General features: G+C 46.1%; 1 protein-coding gene across 5 annotated transcripts in view; it reads right to left on the minus strand.

Moving 5' to 3' along the window:
- The window catches only part of SPG11 (SPG11 vesicle trafficking associated, spatacsin), an 83,963-nt gene that overhangs the window by 17,210 nt on the left and 40,880 nt on the right, over positions 1-25,873 (minus strand). For 4 of the 5 annotated variants that reach the window (XM_089310232.1, XM_089310231.1, XM_089310234.1 and 1 more), the window contains 13 exons: positions 25,080-25,225; positions 21,762-21,923; positions 19,459-19,525; positions 16,759-16,924; positions 14,562-14,767; positions 14,237-14,345; positions 11,965-12,124; positions 11,360-11,632; positions 10,574-10,774; positions 8,749-8,856; positions 3,863-4,025; positions 1,643-1,857; positions 148-892 (listed from right to left, as the gene is read on the minus strand). In XM_089310232.1, the coding sequence (XP_089166358.1) occupies positions 148-892; positions 1,643-1,857; positions 3,863-4,025; positions 8,749-8,856; positions 10,574-10,774; positions 11,360-11,632; positions 11,965-12,124; positions 14,237-14,345; positions 14,562-14,767; positions 16,759-16,924; positions 19,459-19,525; positions 21,762-21,923; positions 25,080-25,225 (2,721 nt within the window). The remainder of the gene's footprint in view (positions 1-147; positions 893-1,642; positions 1,858-3,862; positions 4,026-8,748; positions 8,857-10,573; positions 10,775-11,359; positions 11,633-11,964; positions 12,125-14,236; positions 14,346-14,561; positions 14,768-16,758; positions 16,925-19,458; positions 19,526-21,761; positions 21,924-25,079; positions 25,226-25,873) is intronic. The other variant, XR_016218068.1, reaches the window with a different exon arrangement.

The raw sequence follows: 25,873 nt of genomic DNA on the forward strand, positions 1-25,873 counted from the left end.
AGTTCTACTTCACTGTCCAGATAATCACCTAGTTTACAGATTGCCTGGGGAAAAGCCGCTACCCCTGAACTCACTGACCCTTCCTCCTGGGAGCGAGTGCTGACAGCGTTAGCTGGGAGTCAGGCAAGCTTCACCTCCTTCACTTACTGCTCTGGACTCTCCTCGGAGGGACAGCACGCTCTTCTCCCTCTAGCAGCTCCGCACTCTGGAGGAGGGCACGGATCTCCGGGTGCAAGTCATCCACGCTAGCTTGCCCTGACGCCAGTGCTCTGCAGTGCAACACCAGGGCAACGTCTCGGTTATAGAGATGAAAGTACCGGCACACCCTACTCGCCTCGTGCACACAGCCATCGTCCAACAGGCGCCCTACCAGAAAGTTCAGTGAGTCCTGTTCCTTCCAATCTAGTCTCGGCTCACATGTCTCTCTGGATGGAAGGCCATGAAGTTCTAAGTATTTTGATGAGTTTAGAGCATCCAACTTGGAGAAGGAAAACTCACTGGCTAAGCTATCAAAGGAAAGTTCACCACTAGCTGCGATCTGTCGAGAGAATCTGGGCTCCATCTCCTCCTGGTTTCCCCTGAGAGTGTGCTGGGAAATGCGACAGAGCCAGATCTGTTTCTCCAGCGCCTCCAGTTTGTCCAAGCACACCGGGTCATCCTTGGCAAGCCAGTGCCCCGCCAGGGTGAGTAGCAGATGGCGTTCCTCAATACTGCTCTGTCCACTTGGGTGCTCACACACTGCAAGAGCTTGGGCCGAGAAAAAGGAGGAGGCTGCTTTGCTTGAAACAGAGTTTTTCTTAAAATTATCATGGCATTTTTTCCAGAAGTCAATTCTTGCTTGAGTCAAGGACCACTGTTCAACATGTTTTAGGGTCTGCATTTCCTGTGTTACCTGTGAAATTTAACAGAGAAAAATTTTAGCCTTTCCTGGATAAAGAACATAATATAAATGCTCCCCAGGTATACCAAATAAGAGAATATGGGACTTGGCTACAGATGACCCTGGATATTTTAAGATGACCCTGGAAAGTTAAGGTATGAAAAACAATTGTCCATTTATCTGAGTGAGGTTCAAGAGACAGCCACCTAGTATTTAATTCTATCCAAAAGAAAATAACTGTAGCATATTCTGTGGTGAAACTTACTATGTGAGCATACACTTTTCAACAATGGATACACTAAGCGCATCCAGTTTTTAAAAAAAGCTTATGTATTTGTTTGAAAGGCTGAGTGATAGAGAGATGGAGAATGGGGGAGGGTATCTTTCACCTGCTGGCTCAATCCCCAAATACATACAACATGAAGGGCTGGGCCAGGCAGAAACCAGGAGCTCCATCTGGGTCTCCCACATTGGTGGCAGGAACTCAAGTACTTGAGCCACCACCTGCTACTTCGTGGGGACATTAACAGGAAGCTGGATTGCAAGTGTGGTAGTTAGCACTTAACTGGCATTGCAAGATGGGATGCAGGCATCCTAAATAGTGGTTCCACCCACTGAGTCACAACACACGCTCCTCACCCATTTCTTAAAGTAATATGTGTGTCAAAAGGAAAAAAGCCTTAGCTCCTATAAACTATGTATCTCATTTTATTCCCAGTTTAATATGCTAAGATTTTAAGTAACTTCAAAGACTAATGATACCTCTTTAATAACCAAGTTGTCCACAGGTAACTCAGCTAATTCTGCTACCCTTCTGGCCAAAGCAAACTGTCCATCTGTTTGCAGTCTTTCCAAAATAGATCTACATTCATGCTGAAAGTTTTCAATGCTGTAGCTAGTAATAATCCTATGACTAATGGCGATAGATGTATCCTTCAAAATTTGGCTCAGAGCATACAGCTTCTTTACATCTGGACCTGTGCCAAAGAGAACAGGATATAAACATTTAATCAATAAAATGTCACTACGGCACTTCAAGACCAACTAAGTATCAAGGGGGAAATATATATTTAACACAGTTAAAAGAATAGAATTTATTTTTCTACTCTGACAAGCACAAGAAGCCCTAAAATAGTTCCTATATATCAGATACCAAAAATGATCCTGTGAAAACCTTAGTAGTAACATCTGGTTGAATGTGCAATCCCTTTACTAAAAACTCTTAGAGATTAGCACATGGACTCCATCTGTACATCTGGCTTTACACACAGAGAACGGCTACAGCAGCTTCCTATGCAGTGGGATGTGGTAATCTTGGGAAGACTGCAGCCATTTACCCAGGCTACTCCTGTCTTTCTGAAATCTTCTCCAAATCTGTTTTGTTGATTGGCCATTTGCTCATTCAATGAAAGCAGCATGTGGTTCAAGACACAGAATTTGAAGTACAGTGAAAACAGCGGCTGGCCAATATTCATGGCTCTACTGGTTACATCACATTCCAAATGCAGCACCAAGTGCTCCTCCTGACATCCACCTACTTAACACAGGGAGACCCAGCTGAGCGCTTCCTCACGTCCCTGGGAAGTTATTACCCACAGTAACATTAAGAATTCTCTGCCAACAATACATGTGGCTGGGTTTGCTGCCACTCTCCAACAGCCTACACAGAACCTACGGATATCCTGACATAAGGGAAGAACGTAAGAGACATCCCCTGGAAGCCTGTTTCTAATGTCACCTGCTGCACATTTAGGTAGTCCCAGGGACCGTGAGATAACCTGCACCATAAGCACTGATATGGAGACGCTGGGTTTCTTTGCTGGCATCCTAATAAAGCAGATGTTTAAAGAATGTATTTTTGTTCTCTAGTGTATACAACATACTACACAGACACAACACAAATACTCTGTAAAAATGAATCTTTAGTAATGGTTAAAACATTTGCTTTGCATAGTAACTGACAAGCACTATCTTAAATATACTGCTTTTGGGAAACAACTTTCTCCCGTCAGTCATCAGGCCCACGCCTACAGTACTGGTACTGAGTCTAGCATTCTGTCAGTGTTCCAAGAAAACCTGAGCTCTCCAGTTGAAAATTTATGAGTCTGAATGTGATAAAATAATCCTGGTAGCTGGTGCCATGGCTCAATAGGCTAATCCTCCGCCTTGCGGCGCCAGCACACCGGGTTCTAGTCCTGGTCGGGGCGCCGGATTCTGTCCCGGTTGCCCCTCTTCCAGGCCAGCTCTCTGCTGTGGCCCGGGAGTGCAGTGGAGGATGGCCCAAGTGCTTGGGCCCTGCACCCCTTGGTAGACCAGGAGAAGCACCTGGCTCCTGGCTTCGGATCAGCACGGTGCGCTGGTCGCAGCGCACCAGCCACAGCGGCCATTGGAGGGTGAACCAACGGCAAAAGGAAGACCTTTCTCTCTGTCTCTCATTGTCCATTCTGCCTGTCAAAAATTAAAAAAAAATAATAATAATCCTGGTAATGGAAGCGTCAGAATCTAGTGTTAAAGAATAACACGTTCACTCAGCAAGAATGTGAGGCTATCCAAATACCTAAGGAACATTGGCTTTACTGAATAAGTTTAGAGGCTGCCAGTGTCTGGAGGGGTCTACAGCAAATAAGACACTGTTTCCAAAACATGCACGGTCAGTTACGCACTCTTCAAACTGGTTTTTGATCAAAAGCAATGGTGACATGTTAAGGCTGCTTTCCAGAGGCAGCAATGATAGTGGCAATGTCATGGAGAGGCCAGGGGACAAACGCGGCTATCTGACAACTGCTTGGAATGAGACTGGCTGTTTTATTTATGATGTGGATTGCTGTACTGTTTTGAATGTTTTAACCACAATTTGAAGGTACACCTGGTAATGGATATAATGTTATATATTATATATATTTTAATTTTAATTTCCTGACTACCCTTCTAAAATCTTTACAAGATTAAGAAAGCTAGGCAATAGCAACTTAACTGTCTTACCATCAGAGAAGAGATGCTGTATTCCAATGGACAGTTCTAAAACCTTCCCCAGCTCATACTGGGTCTGACACTGCTGTGGCATAAGCTTCAAAAGGAAACACACCTGATCCTTCAGCCACGTGGCAGGGAAAAAAGGGTGGATCTTGGTGGCTGCCGTGTCAAGCTATGGGAAAACAACAACAACAAATAAACAGAGAGGGACCAGCGCTGCAGTGTAGTGGGTAAAGCTGCCGCCTGCAGTGCCAGCATCCTATATGGGTACCAGTTCAAGTTCAGCTGCTCTGCTTCCAGTCCAGCTCTCTGCTATGGCCTGAGAAAGCAGTGGAAGATGGCCCAAGTCCTTGGGCCCTGCACCCGTGTGGCAGACCCCGAAGAAGCTCCTGGCTCCTGGCTTCGGATCGGCACAGCCCCAGCCATTGCAGCCAATTAGGGAGTGAACCAGTGGATGGAAGACCTCTCTGCATCTCTGCCTCTCCTTCTCTCTCTATGTAACTTTCAAACAAACAAATAAATCTTTTAAAAAAATAATAATAATAATAAACTAAACAGAGAGGCTCAGGTAAAGGGTTTCACAGGAATAGCAAATGGAAACTCCTGAAACTGGGACCATCTGAGAAAGCTGAGATATCCTCAAAAGTCATCTGCCTCAAAGGGGATGCTCACGCAGGTCCTTTCAAAATGGCAGGAAGTGGTGCTCAGAGAACTGGCACAGACAAGCCCTCCTTGGCAAGCTTTGCAGTCTCTGTGGGAGGTCCCCGTGTGTCCGAGTCAAAGACGGGCTAATGCATGTAAGTACCCCAGTTAGTGACTTCAAATTAACAGCCTGCTGAGTTACTGTGGAGTTAATCAAATGTGTTTCACTTAGAAGCTTTTTTTTTTTTTTTTAAGATTTATTAATTTGAATGGCAGAGTTACAGAGAGGCAGAGAGGTGGGGGGGGAGGCAGGAAGAGGGAGAGAGAGGGAGAGGGAGAGAGAGAGAGAGAGGTCTTCCATCTGCTGGTTCACTTCCCAGATGGCTGTAACAGCCGGAGCTGCACTGATCCGAAGCCAGGTCTCCCATATGGGTGCAGGGGCCCAAGGACTTGAGCCATTTTCTACTGCTTTCCCAGGCCATAGCAGAGAGCTGGATTGGAAGTGGATCAGGCCGGCACCACGGCTCACTAGGCTAATCCTCCACCTAGTGGCGCCGGCACACCAGGTTCTAGTCCTGGTCGGGGCGTCGGATTCTGCCCCGGGTGCCCCTCTTCCAGGCCAGCTCTCTGCTGTGGCCCAGGAGGGCAGTGGAGGATGGCCGAGGTGCTTGGGCCCTGCACCCCATGGGAGACCAGGAGAAGCACCTGGCTCCTGCCTTTGGATCAGCGCGGTGCGCTGGCCGTAGCGCACCAGCCGTGGTGGCCATTGGAGGGTGAACCAACGGCAAAAGGAAGACCTTTCTCTCTCTCTATCCACTCTGTCAAAAAAAAAAAAAAAAAAAAAGTGGAGAAGCTGGACTCGAACTGGCACCTATATGAGATGCACTGCAGGCGGTGGCTTTTCCCATTATGCCACAGTGCTGGCCCCTAGCAACTTTTTTTTTTTTTTTGACGGGCAGAGTGGACAGGGAGAGAGAGAGAGACAGAGAGAAAGGTCTTCCTTTGCCGTTGGTTCACCCTACAAGCATATATGGCAAAGACATTTAAGACACTGCAAGACTAAGAGGTGAAGGCAGAGACTAATAGGAGTAGGGTTTTCCCACCTGATGTTTGTTTATATCTACTAGAAAGGCAGAGTAACACTGGCATGCATGCACATGTGCATGTGTGCACACACACACACACACACACACAGAAATATCTTCTATCTGCTCGCTCACTTCCACTTCCGATTGCCTCCTACAGCCAGGGCAAGGCTAGACTGAAGCCAGGAGCCGGGAATGCAGCTCAGCTTCCACATGGGTGGCAGGGGACCAAGAACTTGGGCTTTCACCTGCTGCCTGCTAGAAAGCATTAGCAGAAAGCTGGATCAGAAGCAGAGCAGCCGGGACTCCAATCATCTCTCCGATAAGGGATGCAGGTGTCTCTGCAGTGGCCTAATCCACTGCGCCATAAGGCTCACCCCTTGACATTTCCTTTGGGACTTCATTCCTGATTTTTCCTTGGCCTTTTGCTTTTATTGTTTTTTTTTTTTTTTTTTTTTGGAAGACCATGCTTTGGTTTTCGGTAATTGTAATTTCATAGTCACACAACATAATCATAAAAAGTTGTGGGCCTTCTGGTGCAAAAGAAACTTAACCCCTTGGTTTAAAAAACTGTATTTATTATATGTTAATAGACTACAAAACCCTGTTCATTACATCTGTGCCTACTGCCAAGTCAGGCAGTAGACTTGGCTGGATACTTCCTATTTACTTCTGATCACATCATGAAAGTCACTCTGGAGGAAAGTCTAATACACAAAGAGGTTCTGGGCTCTGATGCACATCACCGAAGTACAATATTCTCTTCAATGGAATTACAAGATTGCCAAAACTTTAAACTAAGAAATGGCTTATGGCCGGCGCCACGGCTCACTAGGCTAATCCTCCGCCTAGCGGCGCCGGCACACCGGGTTCTAGTCCCGGTCGGGGCGCCGGATTCTGTCCCGGTTGCCCCTCTTCCAGGCCAGCCCTCTGCTGTGGCCAGGGAGTGCAGTGGAGGATGGCCCAGGTGCTTGGGCCCTGCACCCGCATGGGAGACCAGGAAAAGCACCTGGCTCCTGGCTCCTGCCATCGGATCAGCGCGGTGCGCCGGCCGCAGCGCACTGGCCGCGGCGGCCATTGGAGGGTGAACCAACGGCAAAGGAAGACCTTTCGCTCTGTCTCTCTCTCTCACTATCCACTCTGTCAAAAAAAAAAAAAAAAAAAAAGAAATGGCTTATAAAAGCTGAGGTCACATTACTGCTGTCTCCTTGCTCCTGGTTAGAATTTCAATCTCTGCTTTCTTTCCTGTATCCCATGTGGTCCTCCCTTTTCTTCTCTCATCCTCCTCTCTCAAATCTCATCCTCCTCTCTCAAATTTCAAATTTCAATGTATTTTTTAAAAGATTCATTTATGTGAAAGAGACAGAGAAAGAGAGAGCGAGCTTCCAAAAACCTTAAAACGAAGATTACTGTGCTTTTGGAGCCTCTCTCCCACTGAGAATAATTCAAGAAGTTTACGATAAGAAAGTGTTGGAAGTTAGCTCATTATTAGATACCAGCCTACCTAAATACTATTTATTTATTTTTTGACAGGCAGAGTGGACAGTGAGAGAGAGAGACAGAGAGAAAGGTCTTCCTTTGCCGTTGGTTCACCCTCCAATGGCCGCCACGGCCGGTGCACCACGCTGATCCGAAGCCAGGAGCCAGGTGCTTCTCCTGGTCTCCCATGGGGTGCAGGGCCCAAGCACCTGGGCCATCCTCCACTGCACTCCCTGGCCACAGCAGAGAGCTGGCCTGGAAGAGGGGCAACCGGGACAGAATCCGGCGCCCCAACCGGCACTAGAACCTGGTGTGCCGGCGCTGCAGGTGGAGGATTAGCCTAGTGAGCTGCAGTGCCGGCCTCCTAAATACTATTAAGGAACCCTTCCAATCAGACTTTGGTTTTTAATGTATTTTTTAAAAGATTCATTTATGTGAACGAGACAGAGAAAGAGAGAGCGAGCTTCCAAATGCCTGCAACGGCCTGGACTGGGCCAGGCTGAAGCTGGGGGCCAGAACTCCACCTTGGTCTCCCATGTAGATGGCAGGTACCCAAGTACTTGGACCATCATCCACTGCTTTCCCAGGCCTATTAAATGCAGGAAGTTGGATCAGAGGTAGAGCAGCCAAGACTCAAACTGGTATTCCGATGTTGGAGTCCTAAGTAGTGGCTTAACCACTGCACCACAACACTGGCCCCAGACTGATTTCTGGGAAAGCCGAAAGTCATATACTATTCTATCCTTAATTCCTTATATTCTTGAAGGTTCTTAGTAAAATTAGCTAGAATTAGGACATGAGTTCTTATTCACTGATTTAAATACAGGAGCTTCCTCCAGGTCTCCCATGTGGGTTGCAGGGGCCCGAAGACTTGGGCCAGCTTCCACTGCTTTCCCAGGCACATTAGCAGGGAACTAGATTGGAAGTGGAGCAGCCCAGGACTTGAACCAACACCCATATAGGATGCCAGCACTGCATCAAGTGGCTTAACCTGCTGCACCACAGTGCCAGCCCCAGAAGATTATTTATTTGAAAGTCAAAGAGAGATAGACAGATCTTCCATCTGCTGGTCAGCTCCCCAGATACTCACAATAGCCAGGGCTCAGCCAAGAGCCAGGAGCTTCCTCTGGGTCTCCCATGTGGATGGCAGGGGCCCAACTACCTGGGCCATCTTCCCAGGCCAGGCTTTCCCAGGCCACAGCAGAGAGCTGGATCAGAAGTGGAGCAGCTGGGCCATGAACCAGTGCTCATACGGGATACTGGTGTCAGAGGCAGCAGCTTTACCTGGCCACAATGCCAGCCCCACTAATGCAGTACTAAACGCCCTTCACATTCAACATCGCTGGAGCGATCCTGCATTGGCAAAATACAGCCCAGGAACCACTACTCTCCTCTCCACTGTCCACAGCAGACACCATTAATTCTTTTCCCACAGAGTCGGGCTTCAACAACCTAAGGCTACCGATCACAATTAGCACATCACCTGAAACCCCTCTGTTCACGGCACCTGACAAGCTGCTGAGTGAGGCAGCTCACGCCCTGGCTTCCCTACCTCTGGAACGGTGTAACGGACTTCCTTTGAATTGCCACATCATCACCGTTCTACTGCTCCATCCCCACTGTCCGCAGCCAACAGGTCATGCGACCAATTTCAGGTCAGCAAGGAAGAGCACAATCATTCCAACTCACAGTTTCAAGGCTCTTCTGGAACTCCAGAAGTTTAACTTCAGCTTCTTTATAATTCTTGAACAGCATACACAGTTCATACATCTCCATCATCAATAGTAATGGAGAATCCTTTAAAGAGATCACACAATTACATGATCCTTAATATTTTCTCAGAGAATATTGCCAAATATGATGATGTTAAGAACTGTTAATAATGGTTTTATAGAATTAAATCATACATGTCAAAAATAAAGGAAGTTAAATTTATATTTCTTTTTGAAAAGGGTATTTGGGTGGGCCGGCGCCGCAGCTCACTAGGCTGGCTAATCCTCCGCCTGCAGCGTCGGCACCCCAGGTTCTAGTCCCGGTTGGGGTGCCGGTTCTGTCCCGGTTGCTCCTCTTCCAGTCCAGCTCTTTGCTGTGGCCTGGGATAGCAGAAGATGGCCCAAGTGCTTGGGCCCCTGCATCTGCATGGGAGACCAGGAAGAAGCACCTGGCTTCGGATCGGCGCAGCTCCAGCCATTGCGGCCATTTGGGGAGTGAACCAGCGGAAGGAAGACCTTTCTCTCTGTCTCTAACTCTACCTGTCAAATAAATAAAATCTTTAAAAAAAAAGTTTTCTCCCAAAAATCCTTTCATTTAAAAAAATTTTTTTAATGTATTTGAAAGGCAGGGCCGGCTCCGCGGCTCTCTAGGCTAATCCTCCGCCTTGCAGTGCCGGCACACGGGGTTCTAGTCCCAGTCGGGGCGCCAGATTCTGTCCCGGTTGCCCCTCTTCCAGGCCAGCTCTCTGCTGTGGCCAGGGAGTGCAGTGGAGGATGGCCCAAGTCCTTGGGCCCTGCACCCCATGGGAGACCAGGATAAGTACCTGGCTCCTGCCATCGGATCAGCGCGGTGCGCCAGCTGCAGCGCGCCAGCCGTGGCGGCCATTGGAGGGTGAACCAACGGCAAAGGAAGACCTTTCTCTCTTTCTCACTGCCCACTCTGCCTGTCAAAAAATTAAAAAAAAAAAAAAAAAGGCAGGCAGAGAAGACAGAGACACAACAGAGCTATTCTATCTGCTGGTTCACTCCATAAAATACCCACAACAGCTGGGGCTGGGCCAGGCTGAAGCCAGGGGCCCAGAATTCAATCCAGGGCTCCCATGTGGATGACAGAGACTCAGGCACTTAAGCTACCACTACTGTCTGACAGTGTGCACCAGTAAGAAGATGGAAGCAAGAGCGGAGCTGGGACTCAGAACTGCCATAAAGGATGCAGGTGTGTCAAGCAGTATGTTAACAGCTCTGCCAAACATCTGTTTCCACTCTTGGCCAGCAATTCATTTTCTCTATTCTAAATGGTACTTGGCCCACTACACATGGGCCGGAGACATTCCACTAGGTGGCGCTATTAGCAACCGCTAACTAACACTTTTGGACAATTGGCTCCATGTAACTAACTGTATGAGCTGTGCATTTTTATAGCTTCCAATGAAATTGCAGCTGTTCACTCAGAGGACAAGAGTTTAGAATCAGACAGTATGGATCTGAACAATATACATACCACTTATTAAAGTACTTTGAGATTTTGGGTATGTTACTCAAGTTCTATGAGCACTCGTTTATTAGTCTGTAATATATCCCTTTAAATATCTTAATTATCTTTGGACAAGATTATTGTGAGAACTTAGATAATGTATACAAAGCACTTTGCTAAACAAATGACAATTCTATTACTATTGTCCTTATCTGTTGTTAGCTAAAAAAATTAAAACATCCTGGAATAGGAATAAGAAAAAGCCAAGGGGTATATGCTGAATCAGCCCTTTTTAGCTCTGGGATTAAAATAAAGTGATTATCACTACCTTAAAGAAAAGTCGAAAACCTCTGGTGAGAGTTTTGCTCTTCTGCCTTGTTAATAATGTTCTCCAGATGACTGACAGGTCCTCAAGGTCCCAGGTGTGGTCCTCTATCGAGCCCTGAATGTGTCTCATTGCTTCAGCTCCAACACTGTGCTCCACAGAAGTGATGATCCAAACACAGAGACAAGGAACAGTGCTGGCACCCTGCCATTGGATAAGACATTTTCAAAGTCAAAAACAACTGGGCCAGGATTACCTGATAAATGCACAAATGAAAAGATTATTTCCTGTTTAGGACAAGTCGCCCACTTATGGAGTTAAAATGGCTTGAAAGCCTTCCAACATGAAACAGCCTCTACTGAACAACAGAGGGACTAGCGGAAATTGGCCCGCAGTTTGGCAGGTGAGAGACAACGCAGCAGGAAGGGGGGGACATATGCACAAGTCAGCCAAGTCCTCAGGGCAGGAGAACAGAATTTCCTTCCTCTGTTCTGCAAAGGGACTGTCGGGCACACCCCTTCTGTGTTAAGAGGTGGTGGTGGTCAGTCCACCAAGCATCCATCTCTGAGACCACCAAGCAGGAACCAAGTTCTGACCATCTGCGTTCACCAAATCTCAAAGCACAGGAAGTACACGAAATGGCTCACAGCCGAGGCAGCAGGACCTTAGACACACACGCGGGATCCTCACTCTCATCGTCACCCCACTTCTGGTTATCAGTCTCCCTGTCCCTCACCACTGTCTCTATTGCTCTTTCGGTCCTTAATTTTGGCTTCTCATGATTTGCACCTGCAGACATGAAGCCAGGATACTGAGGACAGGGGCCTGTTGCCTCACTGCCTCGGCCAGGAGCCAGCGCCAGGAGCTCGGTTCCTCTGGGCACTGCAGCAGAATGCCAAAGACATCAGTGCCATGTTCTTTGTTCTTCTGGAATTCCTGGGGGAACTTGCTGCAGACTTGATCCCCTTCCATTCTGGAGTTGGACACTGGGGGCAAGTTCTCAAAAGCTAGTCTTAGGTGGTCTTGAAGGACTGGGTTGAAGTACTGGAGAAGAGGTTTCACCTAGGAAACATAATCAGGTAATTCAAGTCGACACCCAACTTTCAATTTCAGCTACAGCTGAAAAGTTAACGCATAGGCAAAACTATTCTTTCTCACCCTGAACCATGTTGAAGGTGACCACATGATTTTACAAAGTTATTTGTTGCTTTTTAGTGAATTTCCATATCTAATCTAGAGTCCTACTTTTCAGCTCTTCAGTCCTACTGACTAGTGTTTTGTCTAATGCCAATCCACTGACATCTCAGTAAAAAATGTTGTATCAAACAAAAGCCTATGTCTACATGACACTTTATTCTGAGGGGTGTTCCAATTTCCAACAGTCGGTGGCTTACCTCCTCTGGCTGGTAGTTATAGAGTTGGCTGTGAATAAGGAACTGCAGCCAGTCGTCTGCTTTGGCACACTCTTTCAGATAAGACGTGCTTAGTTTCATATTGTGGAGCCTGCAGAACTGCACCACTAATGCCCACTGGCTGCTGGATTCACTGGATAACCTAGAATTAGACTTAGAATGAGGGTGGTAGAGAAATAAACTTACTAAAGTATAGCTCTATACCTTGGTTTGAACATTACACAATGTACGCAAGTATTGAAGCATTACATGGTATTCCATAAATACTCTTAGGTACAATTTTTATGTATCAATTTTTCATTTAAAAAAAGATTCAATTACTTATTTGAAAGGCAAAGTTAGAGAGGGGGGGAGAAACAGCCAGAGATCTTCCATCCACTGCTTCAATCCCCACATGGCTGCAACAGCAGAGGTGAGTCCATGCTAAAGCCAGGAGCCCAAATTTCCATATCTCCCATGTGGTTGGCAGGGACCAAAGTAGTTGGGCCATCTTTCGCTGCTTTCCCAGGCACATTAGCAGGGAGCTGGATCAGCCAGAATTCAAACTGGCACTCATAAGGGATGCCAGTATTGCAGCCAGTGGCTTAATCCTCTATGCCATAATGCTGAACCCTAAATATTTTTTAAATAAAATAAAACAAAGCTTTAGTTTTAAACTGGAAAATTAGTAAAAATTAAAAAAATTGGGGGCCAGCATTGTGGCACATTGAGTAAAACCACCCCTACAACACTGGCATCCCCTATGGGTGCCAGTTCGTGTCACAGCTGCTCTATTCTAACCCAGCTTGCTGCTAATGCACCTGGGAAAGGAGCTGAGGATGGACCAAGTACCTGGCTCCTGCCACCCATCTGGGACCCAGATGAAGCTCCTGTCTCTGGCCTGGCCCAGCCCTGGCCATTGTGGCCATTTGGATAAGAAACCAGCAGAGGGAAGATATAGTTCTTTCTCTAACTCTGCTTTTCAAATAAATCAATCTTTAAAAAATTAAATTTATGTACAGTATATTCTCTAAGAAGTCTTTCAACAAATAGCAAATATGTCCCAGACGGCCTTGAAAAACAGGGGACCCCTCAGGAAGATCTCTCTCTCAGCATTGTGGCAGAACTCCTTCCTTCCCCAAATCAGCAAACCCAGTATCCATGCACCATTCACAGGAAAACTAAGAATGCCACTGCAGTTTCTGAGCACCTCATTCTCTTGCATTTTAGAGTCCTCTGAGCTTCGCCAGGCACCTGGGCTGTCTCCCTAAGAGCAAAGTACAAGTTCCTGCAGCAAGCAGGGTACTAGGGAGACTGGTCGGTGAGAGAAGGGACCAAACAGCAATGAATTCGCTGGGTCAGCCCCAGTGGGACAGCATAGAGAAAAGATGGCTTTTTGTTGATAGTCACCTTGGCTGACATTGAATAGGAAGAAAAAATTAAGGACACTGGATTCAAATTCGTGAGATATCCCGTATCTTCTGAAACCACATCAACCTGCAACACTTAACAGACTCTGAGCAGCAGGCAGCAGAGGAAACAGCTCCATTGGTAAAGACAGCTGTCCTTCCTTCATTTTTTGAAGGGTAGAGTTACACACACACATATAAAGAGAGAGAGGGAGAAAGAGACAGAGGTCTTCCATCTACTGGTTCATTCACCAGATGGCTGGGGCTAGGCTGGGCTGAAGCCAGGAGCTTCTTCCAGGACTCCTATGTGGAAGCAGGGGCTCAAGGACCTGCACCATCATCCTCTGCTTCCCCAGGCACGTAGCAGAGCGCTGGATTAGACATGGAGCAGGCAGGGCCAGCGCTGTGGTACAGTGGTTTAACGCCCTGGCCTGAAGCACTGGCATCCCATATGGGCGCTGGTTCGAGACCCGGCTGCTCCAATTTTAATCCAGCTCTCTGCTATGGCCTGGGAAAGCAGGAGAACCTGGCCCAAGTCCTTGGGCCCCTGCATCCACGTGGGAGATGAAGCACCAGGTTCCTGGCTTTGGCCTGGCCCAGTCTCAGCCATTATGGTCATTTGAAGAGTGAACCAGCAGGTGGAAGATCTCTTCTGTCTTTCCCTCTCAGTCACTTTGCCTTTCAAATAATTAAGTAAATCTTTAAGAAAATCATTGTCCACATACTGAGTGTATATGTGGGAAAGTAAGAGGATACGGCCTAAGGGGATTTCGGTGATAACAAAGGTTTTGGAAGAAAGACTAAGTCAAACACAGGCTGGCACAACAAGCCTGCCAGCAAACAGGCTGGGCCTGCAATTTACAAACCTTTTCACTTCTTGTTGCTGAATGCTGTGCCATGTACCTTCCTCTAACAGGACAAGTAATTCTTCTATGGTTGCCTTTTCACCATCAGCCAGCTTAGATAGTTTTTCACCTATAAGAAATATAAAACAACATGGTCAAGAGAAAAAGACCTGGGCATTTCTGTTTGAATAGTGTGGCTCAGATCATTTCAGAGGCCAATTAAGAGTGAGATAGAGAACATACATTCTGCAGGAAAAGGATGAAACAGGAAGAGAATGGTTTCTTTCCCATCCACCACAATCTCTTCTCCAAACAAAACAAGTCGCATGATGAAAAGCTGCTGTACCTAGAGACTCTCTGACAAAGCTGGACGGGGCTTCTTCATTTCTACACTTGTAGTTCAAAATGACATTGGCCACTTTCATATCAACTCGAAGCCTGAGGCTGTCAAGGCCAAGCAATTCTAAGAAACACACGCAGGCAGCTCCTATTGAAGGTATGTGGAAGGAGGAGAGACCCAAAACATAGGCTTCATTGCCTACTTGCTGGATCCTGAAGAAGAAAAGAATCAAAATCACATCAGCACATGAAAGTGTTTCTCCTCCAGAACACACAAGTGACTTAACACCAGGCATGCGCACACTGCCACACATGGGATAGCTGGCTTCCTCCCCTTCCCTTTTTGTGCCTGCTGCACACATCCATTTAACCCTGGCAGCTTTTATTAAGATTTTACTTATTTATTTGAGATGCAGAACTACAGAGAGAGGGAGAGACAGAGAGAGAGGTCTTCCCTCCACTGGTTTACTCCCCAAACAGCTGCAGCAATGGCAGCTGGGGCCAGACCGAAGCCAGGAGCGGCTTCTGGGTCTCCCACACGAGTGCAGGGGTCCAAATGCTTGGGCCATCTTGCGCTGCTTTCCCAGGCCATAGCAGAGAGCTGGATGGGAAGAGAAGCAGCAGGACTTGATCTGGCACCCTTATTGGATGCTGGTGGTGTAGGCAGGGGCTTAGCCCACTATGCCACAGTGCCAGCCCCTCGTAGCTTTCTAGTTATCTTCTGGTGCCACAGTGTCTCTCCTGAGATCGACCTTCTCCTGAAACACCTACTCATTATCCACGTTACTCTTGCTTCCCACTTCATTCAGAAGACTTCCCAAAGATTGTCAACTTGTGGTCTCATCAACCATGAGTATATACACAAACTATCAAAAAATAACATCATTCAAAGTTTGACATCATAAAGCTTATTTCAAAGGGCTCATATATGCCTTTGGTGGGCACAGGAAAGTTTCTAAAGAGAGACACAAAATTATAAACCATGATATTCTGTGGAATGAGAATGGTAGACCCAAGACTTTCAACTTTTTTTTTTTTTTTTGTGACAGGCAGAGTGGATAGTAAGAGAGAGAGACAGAGAGAAAGGTCTTCCTTTTTGCCGTTGGTTCACCCTCCAATGGCCGCCACGGCTGGCGCGCTGCGGCCGGCACACCGTGCTGATCCGAATGCAGGAGCCAGGTGCTTCTCCTGGTCTCCCATGGGGTGCAGGACCCAAGCACTTGGGCCGTCCTCCACTGCACTCCCGGGCCACAGCAGAGAGTTGGCCTGGAAGAGGGGCAACCGGGACAGAATCCAGTGCCCCGACCGGGACTAGAACCTGGTGTGCCGGCGCCGCTAGGTAGAGGATTAGCCTAGTTAGCTGCGGCGCCGGCCTTTTCAACTTTCACTGTTATCATTCTGAACCACTTGACTATTTTACCGTAAAAATGCATTGCTTGGTTATTTATAAAACAAGTGAAAAAATTAATCTATATTTAACATTGTATCAAACACTCCTTCCATTCTGTGCTTTATAAAATGAATTATAAAGGAAAGCTCTTAATTACAGAATTCCTATCTCATTATGGAATGTCTTCTTTAGAATAATTGCTAAACAACTCATAATTAAAAAATGTATTATCTTTGAAAATATATTACCTCTTTTCCTGTTAATAGAAATCAAACATACTAAGTGCCAAAACTTTAGGACACACAGAAAGTCACAAATGAAAAAAAAAACTACTATCCAGGGGCCGGCGCTGTGGCATAGTGGGTTAGGTGTCCGCCTGTGGAGCCAGCATTCCATATGGGCTCCAGTTCATGCCCCAGCTGTTCCTCTTCAGATTCAGTTCTCTGCTATGGACTAGGAAAGCAGCTCAAGATGGCCCAAGTCCTTGGGCCCCTGTACCGGCATGGGAGACCCAGAAGCAGCTCCTGGCCTCGGATCGGCCCTGCTCCCATGGTTGTGGCCATTTTGGGAATGAATCAGCAGATGGAAGCTTGCTCTCTCTCTCTCTCTCTCTGGGTCTCTGTCTGCAACTCCACCTCTCAACTAAATAAATACAATCTTTTAAAATAAAAGTACCACTATCCAAATATACTCACTGTTACACTATCATATGTTTCCAATACTTTTTTTTTTTTCCCAGTACTTTTTAAAACCTATGTGTAAAATGCAGTTGTACTTTTTTTTAAAGAACACAAATTATGTTTTAAATACTCACAGCTGTTTGGGAGTCTTGCTCTTGATTAATTCCTGGACTAGAAAAGTACCAAATGCAAATGATGGCCGTCCATGATACAAGTAATATGCAAAATTCAGACGTTCCACTATGGCATACTTATTAACCAGGTCAGGGCTAGAGAAATGTGGGAGACGACCTGACGCATCTGGGGAGAAAGCGAAGTGACATCACTCCTCTGCATCTCGCATGATCAACCTCAGATTTGCAATCATCATTTTGATGCCACTGTGTACCACTTTGAACCCACCACGAGGGTAACTGTTTTACTTAGAGGCAGCCTTCATTGAATACAAAGATGTTTACCTGAAAAGCTGTATAAAAACTCTTAAGCTTTCCCTCCATTGAACTTATTTAAGATTTATTTATTTGAAAAGCAGAGTGAAAAAAAGAGAGAGGCAGAGACAGATTTTCCATTAGCTGGTTCACTTCCCAGATGGCCACAATAGCCATGGCTGGGCTAGACTGAAGCTCTCCCATGTAGATGGCAGGGGCCCAAGCCCTTGGCCATCTTCTGCTGCTTTCCCAGGCCCATTAACAGAGAGATGGATCATAAGTGGAGCAGCCAGGACTTGAACTGGCGCCCTTGTGGTATGCTGGCATTTCAGGTGATGGCTTAACCCACTAAACCACAATTCTGGCTCCTATTGAATTTATTTGTAATTTGCTTTCTTGTTTTCTTCTTAGAGACTGTCTTAGGACCTCAATTAGCAGTGCAGAGTGGGCTGTCTCTAACACTTAAGCACTGTGAATGAGTCTAGTCTCCTCTCCTTGCTGGGCTTCTGTGTGCTCTGAAGTAAAACAAGCAAATTGGGCTAGATGGTCTCTGAGGGCAGTGCCACCCAGGCAAATCAAGTGCTGGCTCTGCCCCGTACTGCACCGTCACCAGCTCACATGCTTATGAATATGCGCTGCTCTACAGTTTGAGGTTAAAGCAATCTCCCTGCTGTGAGGGCTGTGGCGCTTAGCCCATTAAGTACTAAGTTTTCAATTCAGCAAATAGTTCATGATATATTTAGAGTTACCATGGTGGTATATTTACTGTTCAAATTAAGTCTTTAAGACTGTTCCTTGTATAGGACAATGGGACATACTGGGTCACTTATACTGTGGCAGAGGCCAGGGAGGGTCTGGCTGCCAGTGGAACAAAGTTCAGTGACTGCTCGGGTGCAGACTCTCTGCTTGGGACTTCATATCTGGACATCACTGCAGCTGTTGCTGCAGGTGCCAATTATGACTGCAAGGAGGACTCCTGCTATCTGTAATCTCTCAAAAACAGACTGAGGAGCACTTACTGGGTACAGGAGAAAGCAGATCCAGGAGTGACTCCTTAGGCAATGTGTTTGCAGATTTTGGGGCAAGTGTAGGAGACCCTGAGCTACTCCAGTTGTATGTATAAAACTAATGAAAATTAACTTGGGAAGCTGTTCAAGTGAGCCAGTTGATATCACTGTTTCCAATGATGGGAAGCAGCTCAGTGTGGCAGGTCTGGTATCTCAGATAACAGGGCTTTGAGATCAGAAAAGAGTACATTTGATTTTTGGTCTTGACACCATCAGCTGTGTGATCCTGAGCAATTTACTCTTTAATTTTCTTTTTACTACAGACACAATTCCCCATCACCCTTATCAAACTTTGTTTTCATGGGTCTCAGAAATCTATGACAGAATTTAGATCAAGTTTTTCCATTAAAAGTCTTGATTTTAGAGGCTAGCACTGTGGCAGAGCAGGTAAAGCTGCCACCTGCAGTGCCGGCATCCCATATGCGCGCCGGTTGGGGTCCTAGCTTCTGATCCAGCTCTCTGCTATGGCCTGGGAAAGCAGCAGAAGATGGCCCAAGTTCTTGGGTCACTGCACCGGCGTGGGAGACCCAGAGGAGGCTCCTGGCTTCAGATCAGTGCAGCTCCAGCCATTGCAGCCAACTGGGGAGTGAACCAGTGGATGGATGACCTCTGTCTCTGCTTCTCTATAACTCTTTCAAATAAATAAATCTTAAAAAATATATCATTTTCATGTATGTCAGTCGATGTATGGGGTAGAGTCTATGTGAAAATTACTACCCTAACATTAGGGTAATATAGGCAGAGGCATCACAGGTAACATATTAAAGACTAACCCTAAATACAAAGGTAAAAGAAAAAAAGAAAGCAGTTTAAGAATGGCACAAAAATTACAAACTCTTATGGTCTATGGAAGACAGTGGTGTGTGAGCATCTGGCTCTTACTATCAAAGCTTTTTAAATGCCTTGTCTCCATTCATTTTCACAGTAACATGTGTGGTGGGCACTGTTAACCTTGTTTTATAAGGAACCAAAGATAGGTTAAATCACTTGCCCAAGGTCATACAGCTAGGTAGGGTCAGAATTTGATGAACATCAACACCTATGTTCTTAACCTTTATGTCACTACATTGAAAGAGATTTTTTTGGAAAGGGAAAAATAATATATCGAAAGATAGATACATATTACATTTTCTACAAGTACAGCACAAATGCCCTGACACACTGACTTAACTCACGGTATGCTTTCAGTTCAGTCTCCTGGAAAGACTTCTGTTTTGGAATGCACCTTCGTTTTTAAAATAGACAGCAATGAAAATACAGGATTAGCTTTAAGTATATTAATTTCTATGGCCATACAGCTGAAATGTTTCTAAAGCTAGAGGTGCCCATGGTAACTTACCTCCTACAGCTAGAGTGTTAGCAGGTTGCCAGCCAAACAATCTGCTAGGATCAAAGGGTGATAATGACTGAAAAGGAGGGAAAGGCAAACGGAGGTTAAAGTCCATCGAAGCCCAAACAAATAAACAAAATTATGTGTAAGGAAGTCAGAGGCAGCCTGCCTTTCTCCAAGGAATTTAAAACCTTACCACTCTGGACATAAATTCTTTGAACTCAGTTAGAAACAAAAAACAAATGAGACACCTTTCTATTTTTATAAAAATAATATGTTCCTTTCAAAGAATCTCTAACTCATGAAATGTCTGCAAAGTCTTGTATCTTTCAGTAGAAATAGCACCAATTATAACGTAAAAAGGGCTTTAGAAATATTTTCGGAATCAAAAGGCAAAGGACTAAAAAGCTAAAAACTATTACCATGTAAACATGACAAAATGAGTTAAGGGCAGGAAAGTCAAAGGCCACAAGACCAGGGGTTCAAAGAAGGTGACAACAACCAATCACCACCAAGGAAAAAGAGTCGACTGAAATCAGAGCTTTGGCAGCAGGGAGTACCGGCCTTTGGAATCTGTCCAGGCCAAAGGTTTCACAGAGTCTATAAGGAGATGGTGAAAGGGATACAGGGACTATTAAGTTAGGATTTGAATGGCTTAGCAAAGAGTAGCTTTAAAATTAAAAATGTTGTGGTGTAGTAAGGAAAGAATAATTTTACTTTAGCAACAGTACTAAAAATCACATCAGTCAATTTGAAAACAGAACAAAAACCAACTTGAAACCACTTACATTTCAAGTTGATTCAAACCAGTTATGCTAGTTAAACTGCTTATATGTAGACCATCCATAGTTTTTAACTAAATACTGATCTGCAACGAATTAAGACGCCTGTGTCGGAATATAAATTCATCATTTGCTTCTTTCTTTACAGGGGTCTTCCACAGAAAAGCCTGCTGAACTGAACATTGTCCTTGGTGACACAGCACAACTATATTGAGGCAAAATTCTATCTCGGTACAGACCAGTGACAAGTAGCCGTCATGGCCTGGCACCCTCTGCTGACCACACTTTTGAGTACTGCCACTCTGTACCCTAAGAATTGGGATTTTGCACCTTTATGGAATTAGAGTTCTGTAGTACTGAAAGTACTGAAAGTACTATCAGAATAGGTATACCCAGGGGGCAGAGGGAAGAAAAGCCTTCTGAAATGAGGAATGAGCAGCAGGTGCTCTTAACTCAACACCCCTGAATAGGTTTTTAGGATTCCATGAATCCCACTGAAATAAAAGCAAAATACGTGCATACACATAATTTTTCTGGGTTAAGAGTTCAAAGTTGGCCGGCGCTGCGGCTCACTAGGCTAATCCTCCGCCTTGCGGCGCCGGCACACCGGGTTCTAGTCCCTGTCGGGGCGCCGGATTCTGTCCCGGTTGCCCCTCTTCCAGGCCAGCTCTCTGCTGTGGCCAGGGAGTGCAGTGGAGGATGGCCCAAGTACTTGGGCCCTGCACCCCATGGGAGACCAGGATAAGTACCTGGCTCCTGCCATCGGATCAGCACGGTGCGCCAGCCGCAGCGCGCCGGCCGCGGTGGCCATTGGAGGGTGAACCAACGGCAAAAGGAAGACCTTTCTCTCTGTCTCTCTCTCCCACTGTCCACTCTGCCTGTCAAAAAATAAAAAATAAATAAAAATAATAATAAAAAAAGAGTTCAAAGCTCTCTCACATACTTTGAAAGGTTAAGAAGCACCAATTTAAACAAATCTAATACACTGAGAAGAGGCAGTCACAAGTCATCAGTAGTAAAATGGAGACTTGATGAAAGCAGCAGCCAGGCATACTGATCAACTACCTATTTGTTCTCTGATCTATTTCCACGCTTTGCTTGCTCTGCTCTGTACTGCAGGGAGCTGCATTTTCAATTCCGTTGCTGTTTGGTCGCAAGGACCCTGTGGGTGATTAACGGCAGGAAGAGGAGAGAAGCCAAGATATTTCCCTCCTCCAGGATGCTAGCCTCACCCTCTTGTGTTCCCAGCTCCCACTGGGCAGCCTGGTTCTGAGTTTAGCTCCCAGAGATGGCTGCAGTTCCTGGATTCTGATAATACCATTTCCCTGCATTGTACTTGCATCCAGGATGTCAACGGCTTCTTTACATGCTAATTTCTGGGTAGTCTCACCACCATGTTTGATTTCTCCATTACACCAACATGCTATGTAATTCCCAAAGGTAAATGCCCTCCATTCAGAAGACCTACAGTGATTTCTGTTTTCCCTGATGAACACTTCCTGATACATATACTGACCACCTAAATACTACCTGAATTAGGTGGTAGAGTGTAATATCAGGTGGCAGGACACTCAGAGCAGTGCATTGTGGGAAGAGAGCAGCTTTGAGCCTGGGGTAAGCAGGTAATGCCATCTTCAGTAACTGAGGATCCACCTTCTTCAAACAGCTCTCAGTATCTTCATTCTGAATAACCTAAGTAAAAACAAAGATAACAGGTTGCAGAATAGTTTTCTCCCCCTCAAACGTGTACTTTTTTTCACAAGAATGCTGTGAAACAGATTAGCTTTAGAAAGTATGTTGTAGTAAAAACAGCATTGGACACTTGTCTTAAGTTAGTAAGTTTCAGTACTGGTTCTAAGATAAACTAAATTGGAGCAGGTGCCATGCCTCAGTGGGTTAAAGCCCCAGCATCTCATATGGGTATCGGTTTGAGTCCCAGCTCTCTACTTCCAATCCAGCTGCCTGTTAATGCACCTGGGAAGGCATCAGATGATGGCCCAAATGCCTGGGCTCCCACACCTACATCGGAGACCTGGAAGAAGCTCCTGGCTCCAGATCAGCCCAGATCCAGCTGTTGCAGCCAATTGGGGAGTGAACCAGCGGATAGAAGATTCCCCCCTACCACCATAGCTCTTTTAAATAAATAAATAAATCTTAAAAAAATTAAAAAGATAAAGTAAATTAAACTAGTATCATGGAGCCAGAACTGTGGTGTAGAAGGTTAAGCCTCCATCTGCAGTGCTGGCATCCCATATGGGCAAAGTTTGAATTCTGCCTGCTCCACTTCTGATCCAGCTCCCTCCTAACATGCATGGGATAGCAGTGGAAGATGGCCTAAGTGCTTGGGCCCCTACACCCACGCGGGAGACCTGGATGAAGCTCCTGGCTGTTGCAGTTATTTGGAGAGTAAACCAGAGGATTGAAGACCTCTCTGTCTCTCCCTCTTTCTGTAATTCTTTCAAATAAATAAATCTTAAAAAAAAAAAAGGCTACCATCATCAGTATGAAACCTTCAAAGATTACATGTTTTAACAGAATTCTTAAATTCCCTCAACGATGTACAATATATATTGTTGGGGCCAGTGCTGTGGCGCAGTGGGTTAACACCCTGACCTGAAGTGCCGGCATCCCATATGGACACCAGTTCAAGACCCGGCTGCTCCACTTCCAATCCAGCTCTCTGCTATGGCATGGGAAAGCAGTAGAGGATGGCCCAAGTCCTTGGGCCTCTGCACCCATGAGGGAGACCTGGAAGAAGCTCCTGGCTTCTGGCTTCAGATCAGCACAGCTCCAGCCATTGCAGCCATTGGGGAGTGAACCAGCAGATGGAAGACCTCTCTCTCTCTGTGTAACTCTTTCAAATAAAATAAATAAATCTTTAAAAAAAAAACAGAGAAACAAAAATATATATATATATATATATTGTCAATAACCAAACGATGGAGGCCGGCATTGTAGCTCAGCAGGTTAAGCTGCTACCTGCAAAACCAGCATCCCATATGGACACAGGTTTAAGTCTTAGCTGCTCCACTTCTGATCCAGCTCTCTCCTAATAAATGTGGAAAAAGCAGAGAAGATGGCCCAAGTATTTGGGCCTCTGCAACCCAAATGGGAAACCCAGAACAAGCTCCTGGCACAGTCCCAGCCTTTGTGGCCATTTGGGAAGTGAACCAGGGGATAGAAGATCTTTCTCTGTCTCGTCTGTGTTTCACATAAACAAATCGATCTTTTAAAAGGCAAAAGATTTGTACAATCTGAGGAGAAACCAGAGCAGAATAAATCTTTAAAAAAAAAAACTCAAAAACAAAAGAAAAAATGGCAAATTCCCACAGGTTCTTCAAAAGTTTATATTAGGGCCGGCGCCGCGGCTCACTTGGCTAATCCTCCACCTAGCGGCGCCGGCACCCTGGGTTCTAGACCCGGTTGGGGCGCCGGAATCTGTCTCGGTTGCTCCTCTTGCAGTCCAGCTCTCTGCTGTGGCCCGCGAAGGCAGTGGAGGATGGCCCAAGTGCTTGGGCCCTGCACCCGCATGGGAGACCAGGAGGAAGCACCTGGCTCCTGGCTTCAGATCTGTGCAGCACCAGCCGTAGCGGCCATTTGGGGGGTGAACCAATGTAAGGAAGACCTTTCTCTTTGTCTCTCTCTCTCACTGTCTGTCCAAAAAAAAAAAAGTTTATATTAGGTAGCTAAAGATTATGGTTTCTTTTTTCCTTTAACCTAAGATAATGAAGAGTAGAAAATAATGTTCAAGCACAAAATCTAAAATCAGACCCTGAAACAAATCTGGAGTGTTAGTAAATAAACAACAGAGTAAAAAGAATCTCTGTACAATGTATTAGCTCTTTCAGCTTAGTATATGATATACAATTTAAAATTTATCTTTATTTTCTTTACTGAAACACTTGAAAGCAGTTGTATGTACATATTACTTTTTTTAGTTATTTATTTGAAAGGCAGAGGTGCAAAGCTGGTATTGTGATGCAGTGGGTTAAGCTGCTGCCTGCAGTGCCAGCATCCCATATGTATAATTGGGCCCCTGCACCTATGTGGGAGAGCTGAATCGAGTTCCAAGCTCCTGACTTCACCCTGGCCCAGTCCTGGCCCTTGTGGCCATTTGGGGAGTGAACCAGTAGATGGCGATGTCTCTGCCTCTGCCTCTCTGTAAATAAATCTTAAAAAGAAAAAAAGGCAAGAGTGGATGTTGTGGTACAAAGGTTAAGCTCCCACTTGCATGCCCACATGCCATATCTGAAAGCTGCTTCCAGGCCCAGCTACTCTGCTTCCAATCCAGCTTCCTGCTAATGCATCCAGGGAGGCAGAGGATGATGGCTCAAGTACATGGACCCCTGCCACCATGTGGGAGACCCACATCAAGTTCTGGAGTTCTGGGTTTGGCCTGGCCCAGTACTGGCTGCTGTTCACTTGGGGAGTGAAGCAGTAGATGGAAGATCTCTGTCTTGGTCTCTCTCTGTTGCTCTGCCTCTCAAGTAGATGAAAATAAGTAAAAACTACATGTTTAAAGAAGAGAAAGACATCTGCTGGTTCACTCCATAAAGGCCAAATGCTTGGAACAGCTAGGTATTCCACATGGGTGGAAGGAACTCAACCACCTGAGCCATTACCTGCTGCCTCCCAGGGTGTGCATTAGCAAAGAGCTGGAATCAGGAGTGGAGCTAGGGCTTGAACCTAGGCACCCAACCTGAGATGCCAGGATCTTAACTGCACTCAATGCCTACCTTGAAAGATGTTATATTTTACTACCAACTGAGATCTATACAACCCATAGATATTTCTGACAAATTTAAAATCAGTCCTATTTCCCAATAAAGGCAAAAATGTTGTCCATACCTGGCTGATACCCCCTGGAGCATACATGGTGGTAGCAAGGGCCAGGAGGGTGTGTCCTTCCAGTAGCATACTGCTCACACTGGCCTGGTTCGTGGGAATCAAAATCTGAGCATTTGCAAGGCTGGCCTGGAAGATCAGCTTAGGATCTGGAAAATAAAACAGTATGTTTTTCTCTGTAACAGCAATGAACACTAAATTAAGAACTGCGTAATCTGAGAAAGAAAAGTAATTTTAATTTCATCTATAGTCAGGACTTTCTAAGCTTAAAAGCAATGGGGGCCAGCGCTGCAGCTCACTAGCCTAATCCTCCGCCTTGTGGCGCCGGCACACCAGGTTCTAGTCCCGGACGGGGCGCCGGATTCTGTCCCGGTTGCCCCTCTTCCAGGCCAGCTCTCTGCTGTGGCCAGGGAGTGCAGTGGAGGATGGCCCAAGTGCTTGGGCCCTGCACCCCATGGGAGACCAGGATAAGTACCTGGCTCCTGCCTTTGGATCAGCGCGGTACGCTGGCCACAGCGCGCCGGCCACAGCGGCCATTGGAGGGTGAATCAACGGCAAAGGAAGACCTTTCTCTCTGTCTCTCTCACTGTCCACTCTGCCTGTCAAATAAAAAAAAAAAAAAAAAAAAAGCAATGGGGAGGCCGGCTCCGTGGCTCACTAGGCTAACCCTCCACCTTGCGGCGCCGGCACACCAGGTTCTAGTTCCGGTCGGGGCGCCGGATTCTGTCCCGGTTGCCCCTCTTCCAGGCCAGCTCTCTGCTGTGGCCCAGGAGTGCAGTGGAGGATGGCCCAAGTCC

The sequence above is a fragment of the Oryctolagus cuniculus genome, chromosome 12, assembly GCF_051225735.1.
Source record: "Oryctolagus cuniculus isolate XC-2025 breed Fujian yellow rabbit chromosome 12, ASM5122573v1, whole genome shotgun sequence".
Classification (NCBI taxonomy): domain Eukaryota; kingdom Metazoa; phylum Chordata; class Mammalia; order Lagomorpha; family Leporidae; genus Oryctolagus; species Oryctolagus cuniculus.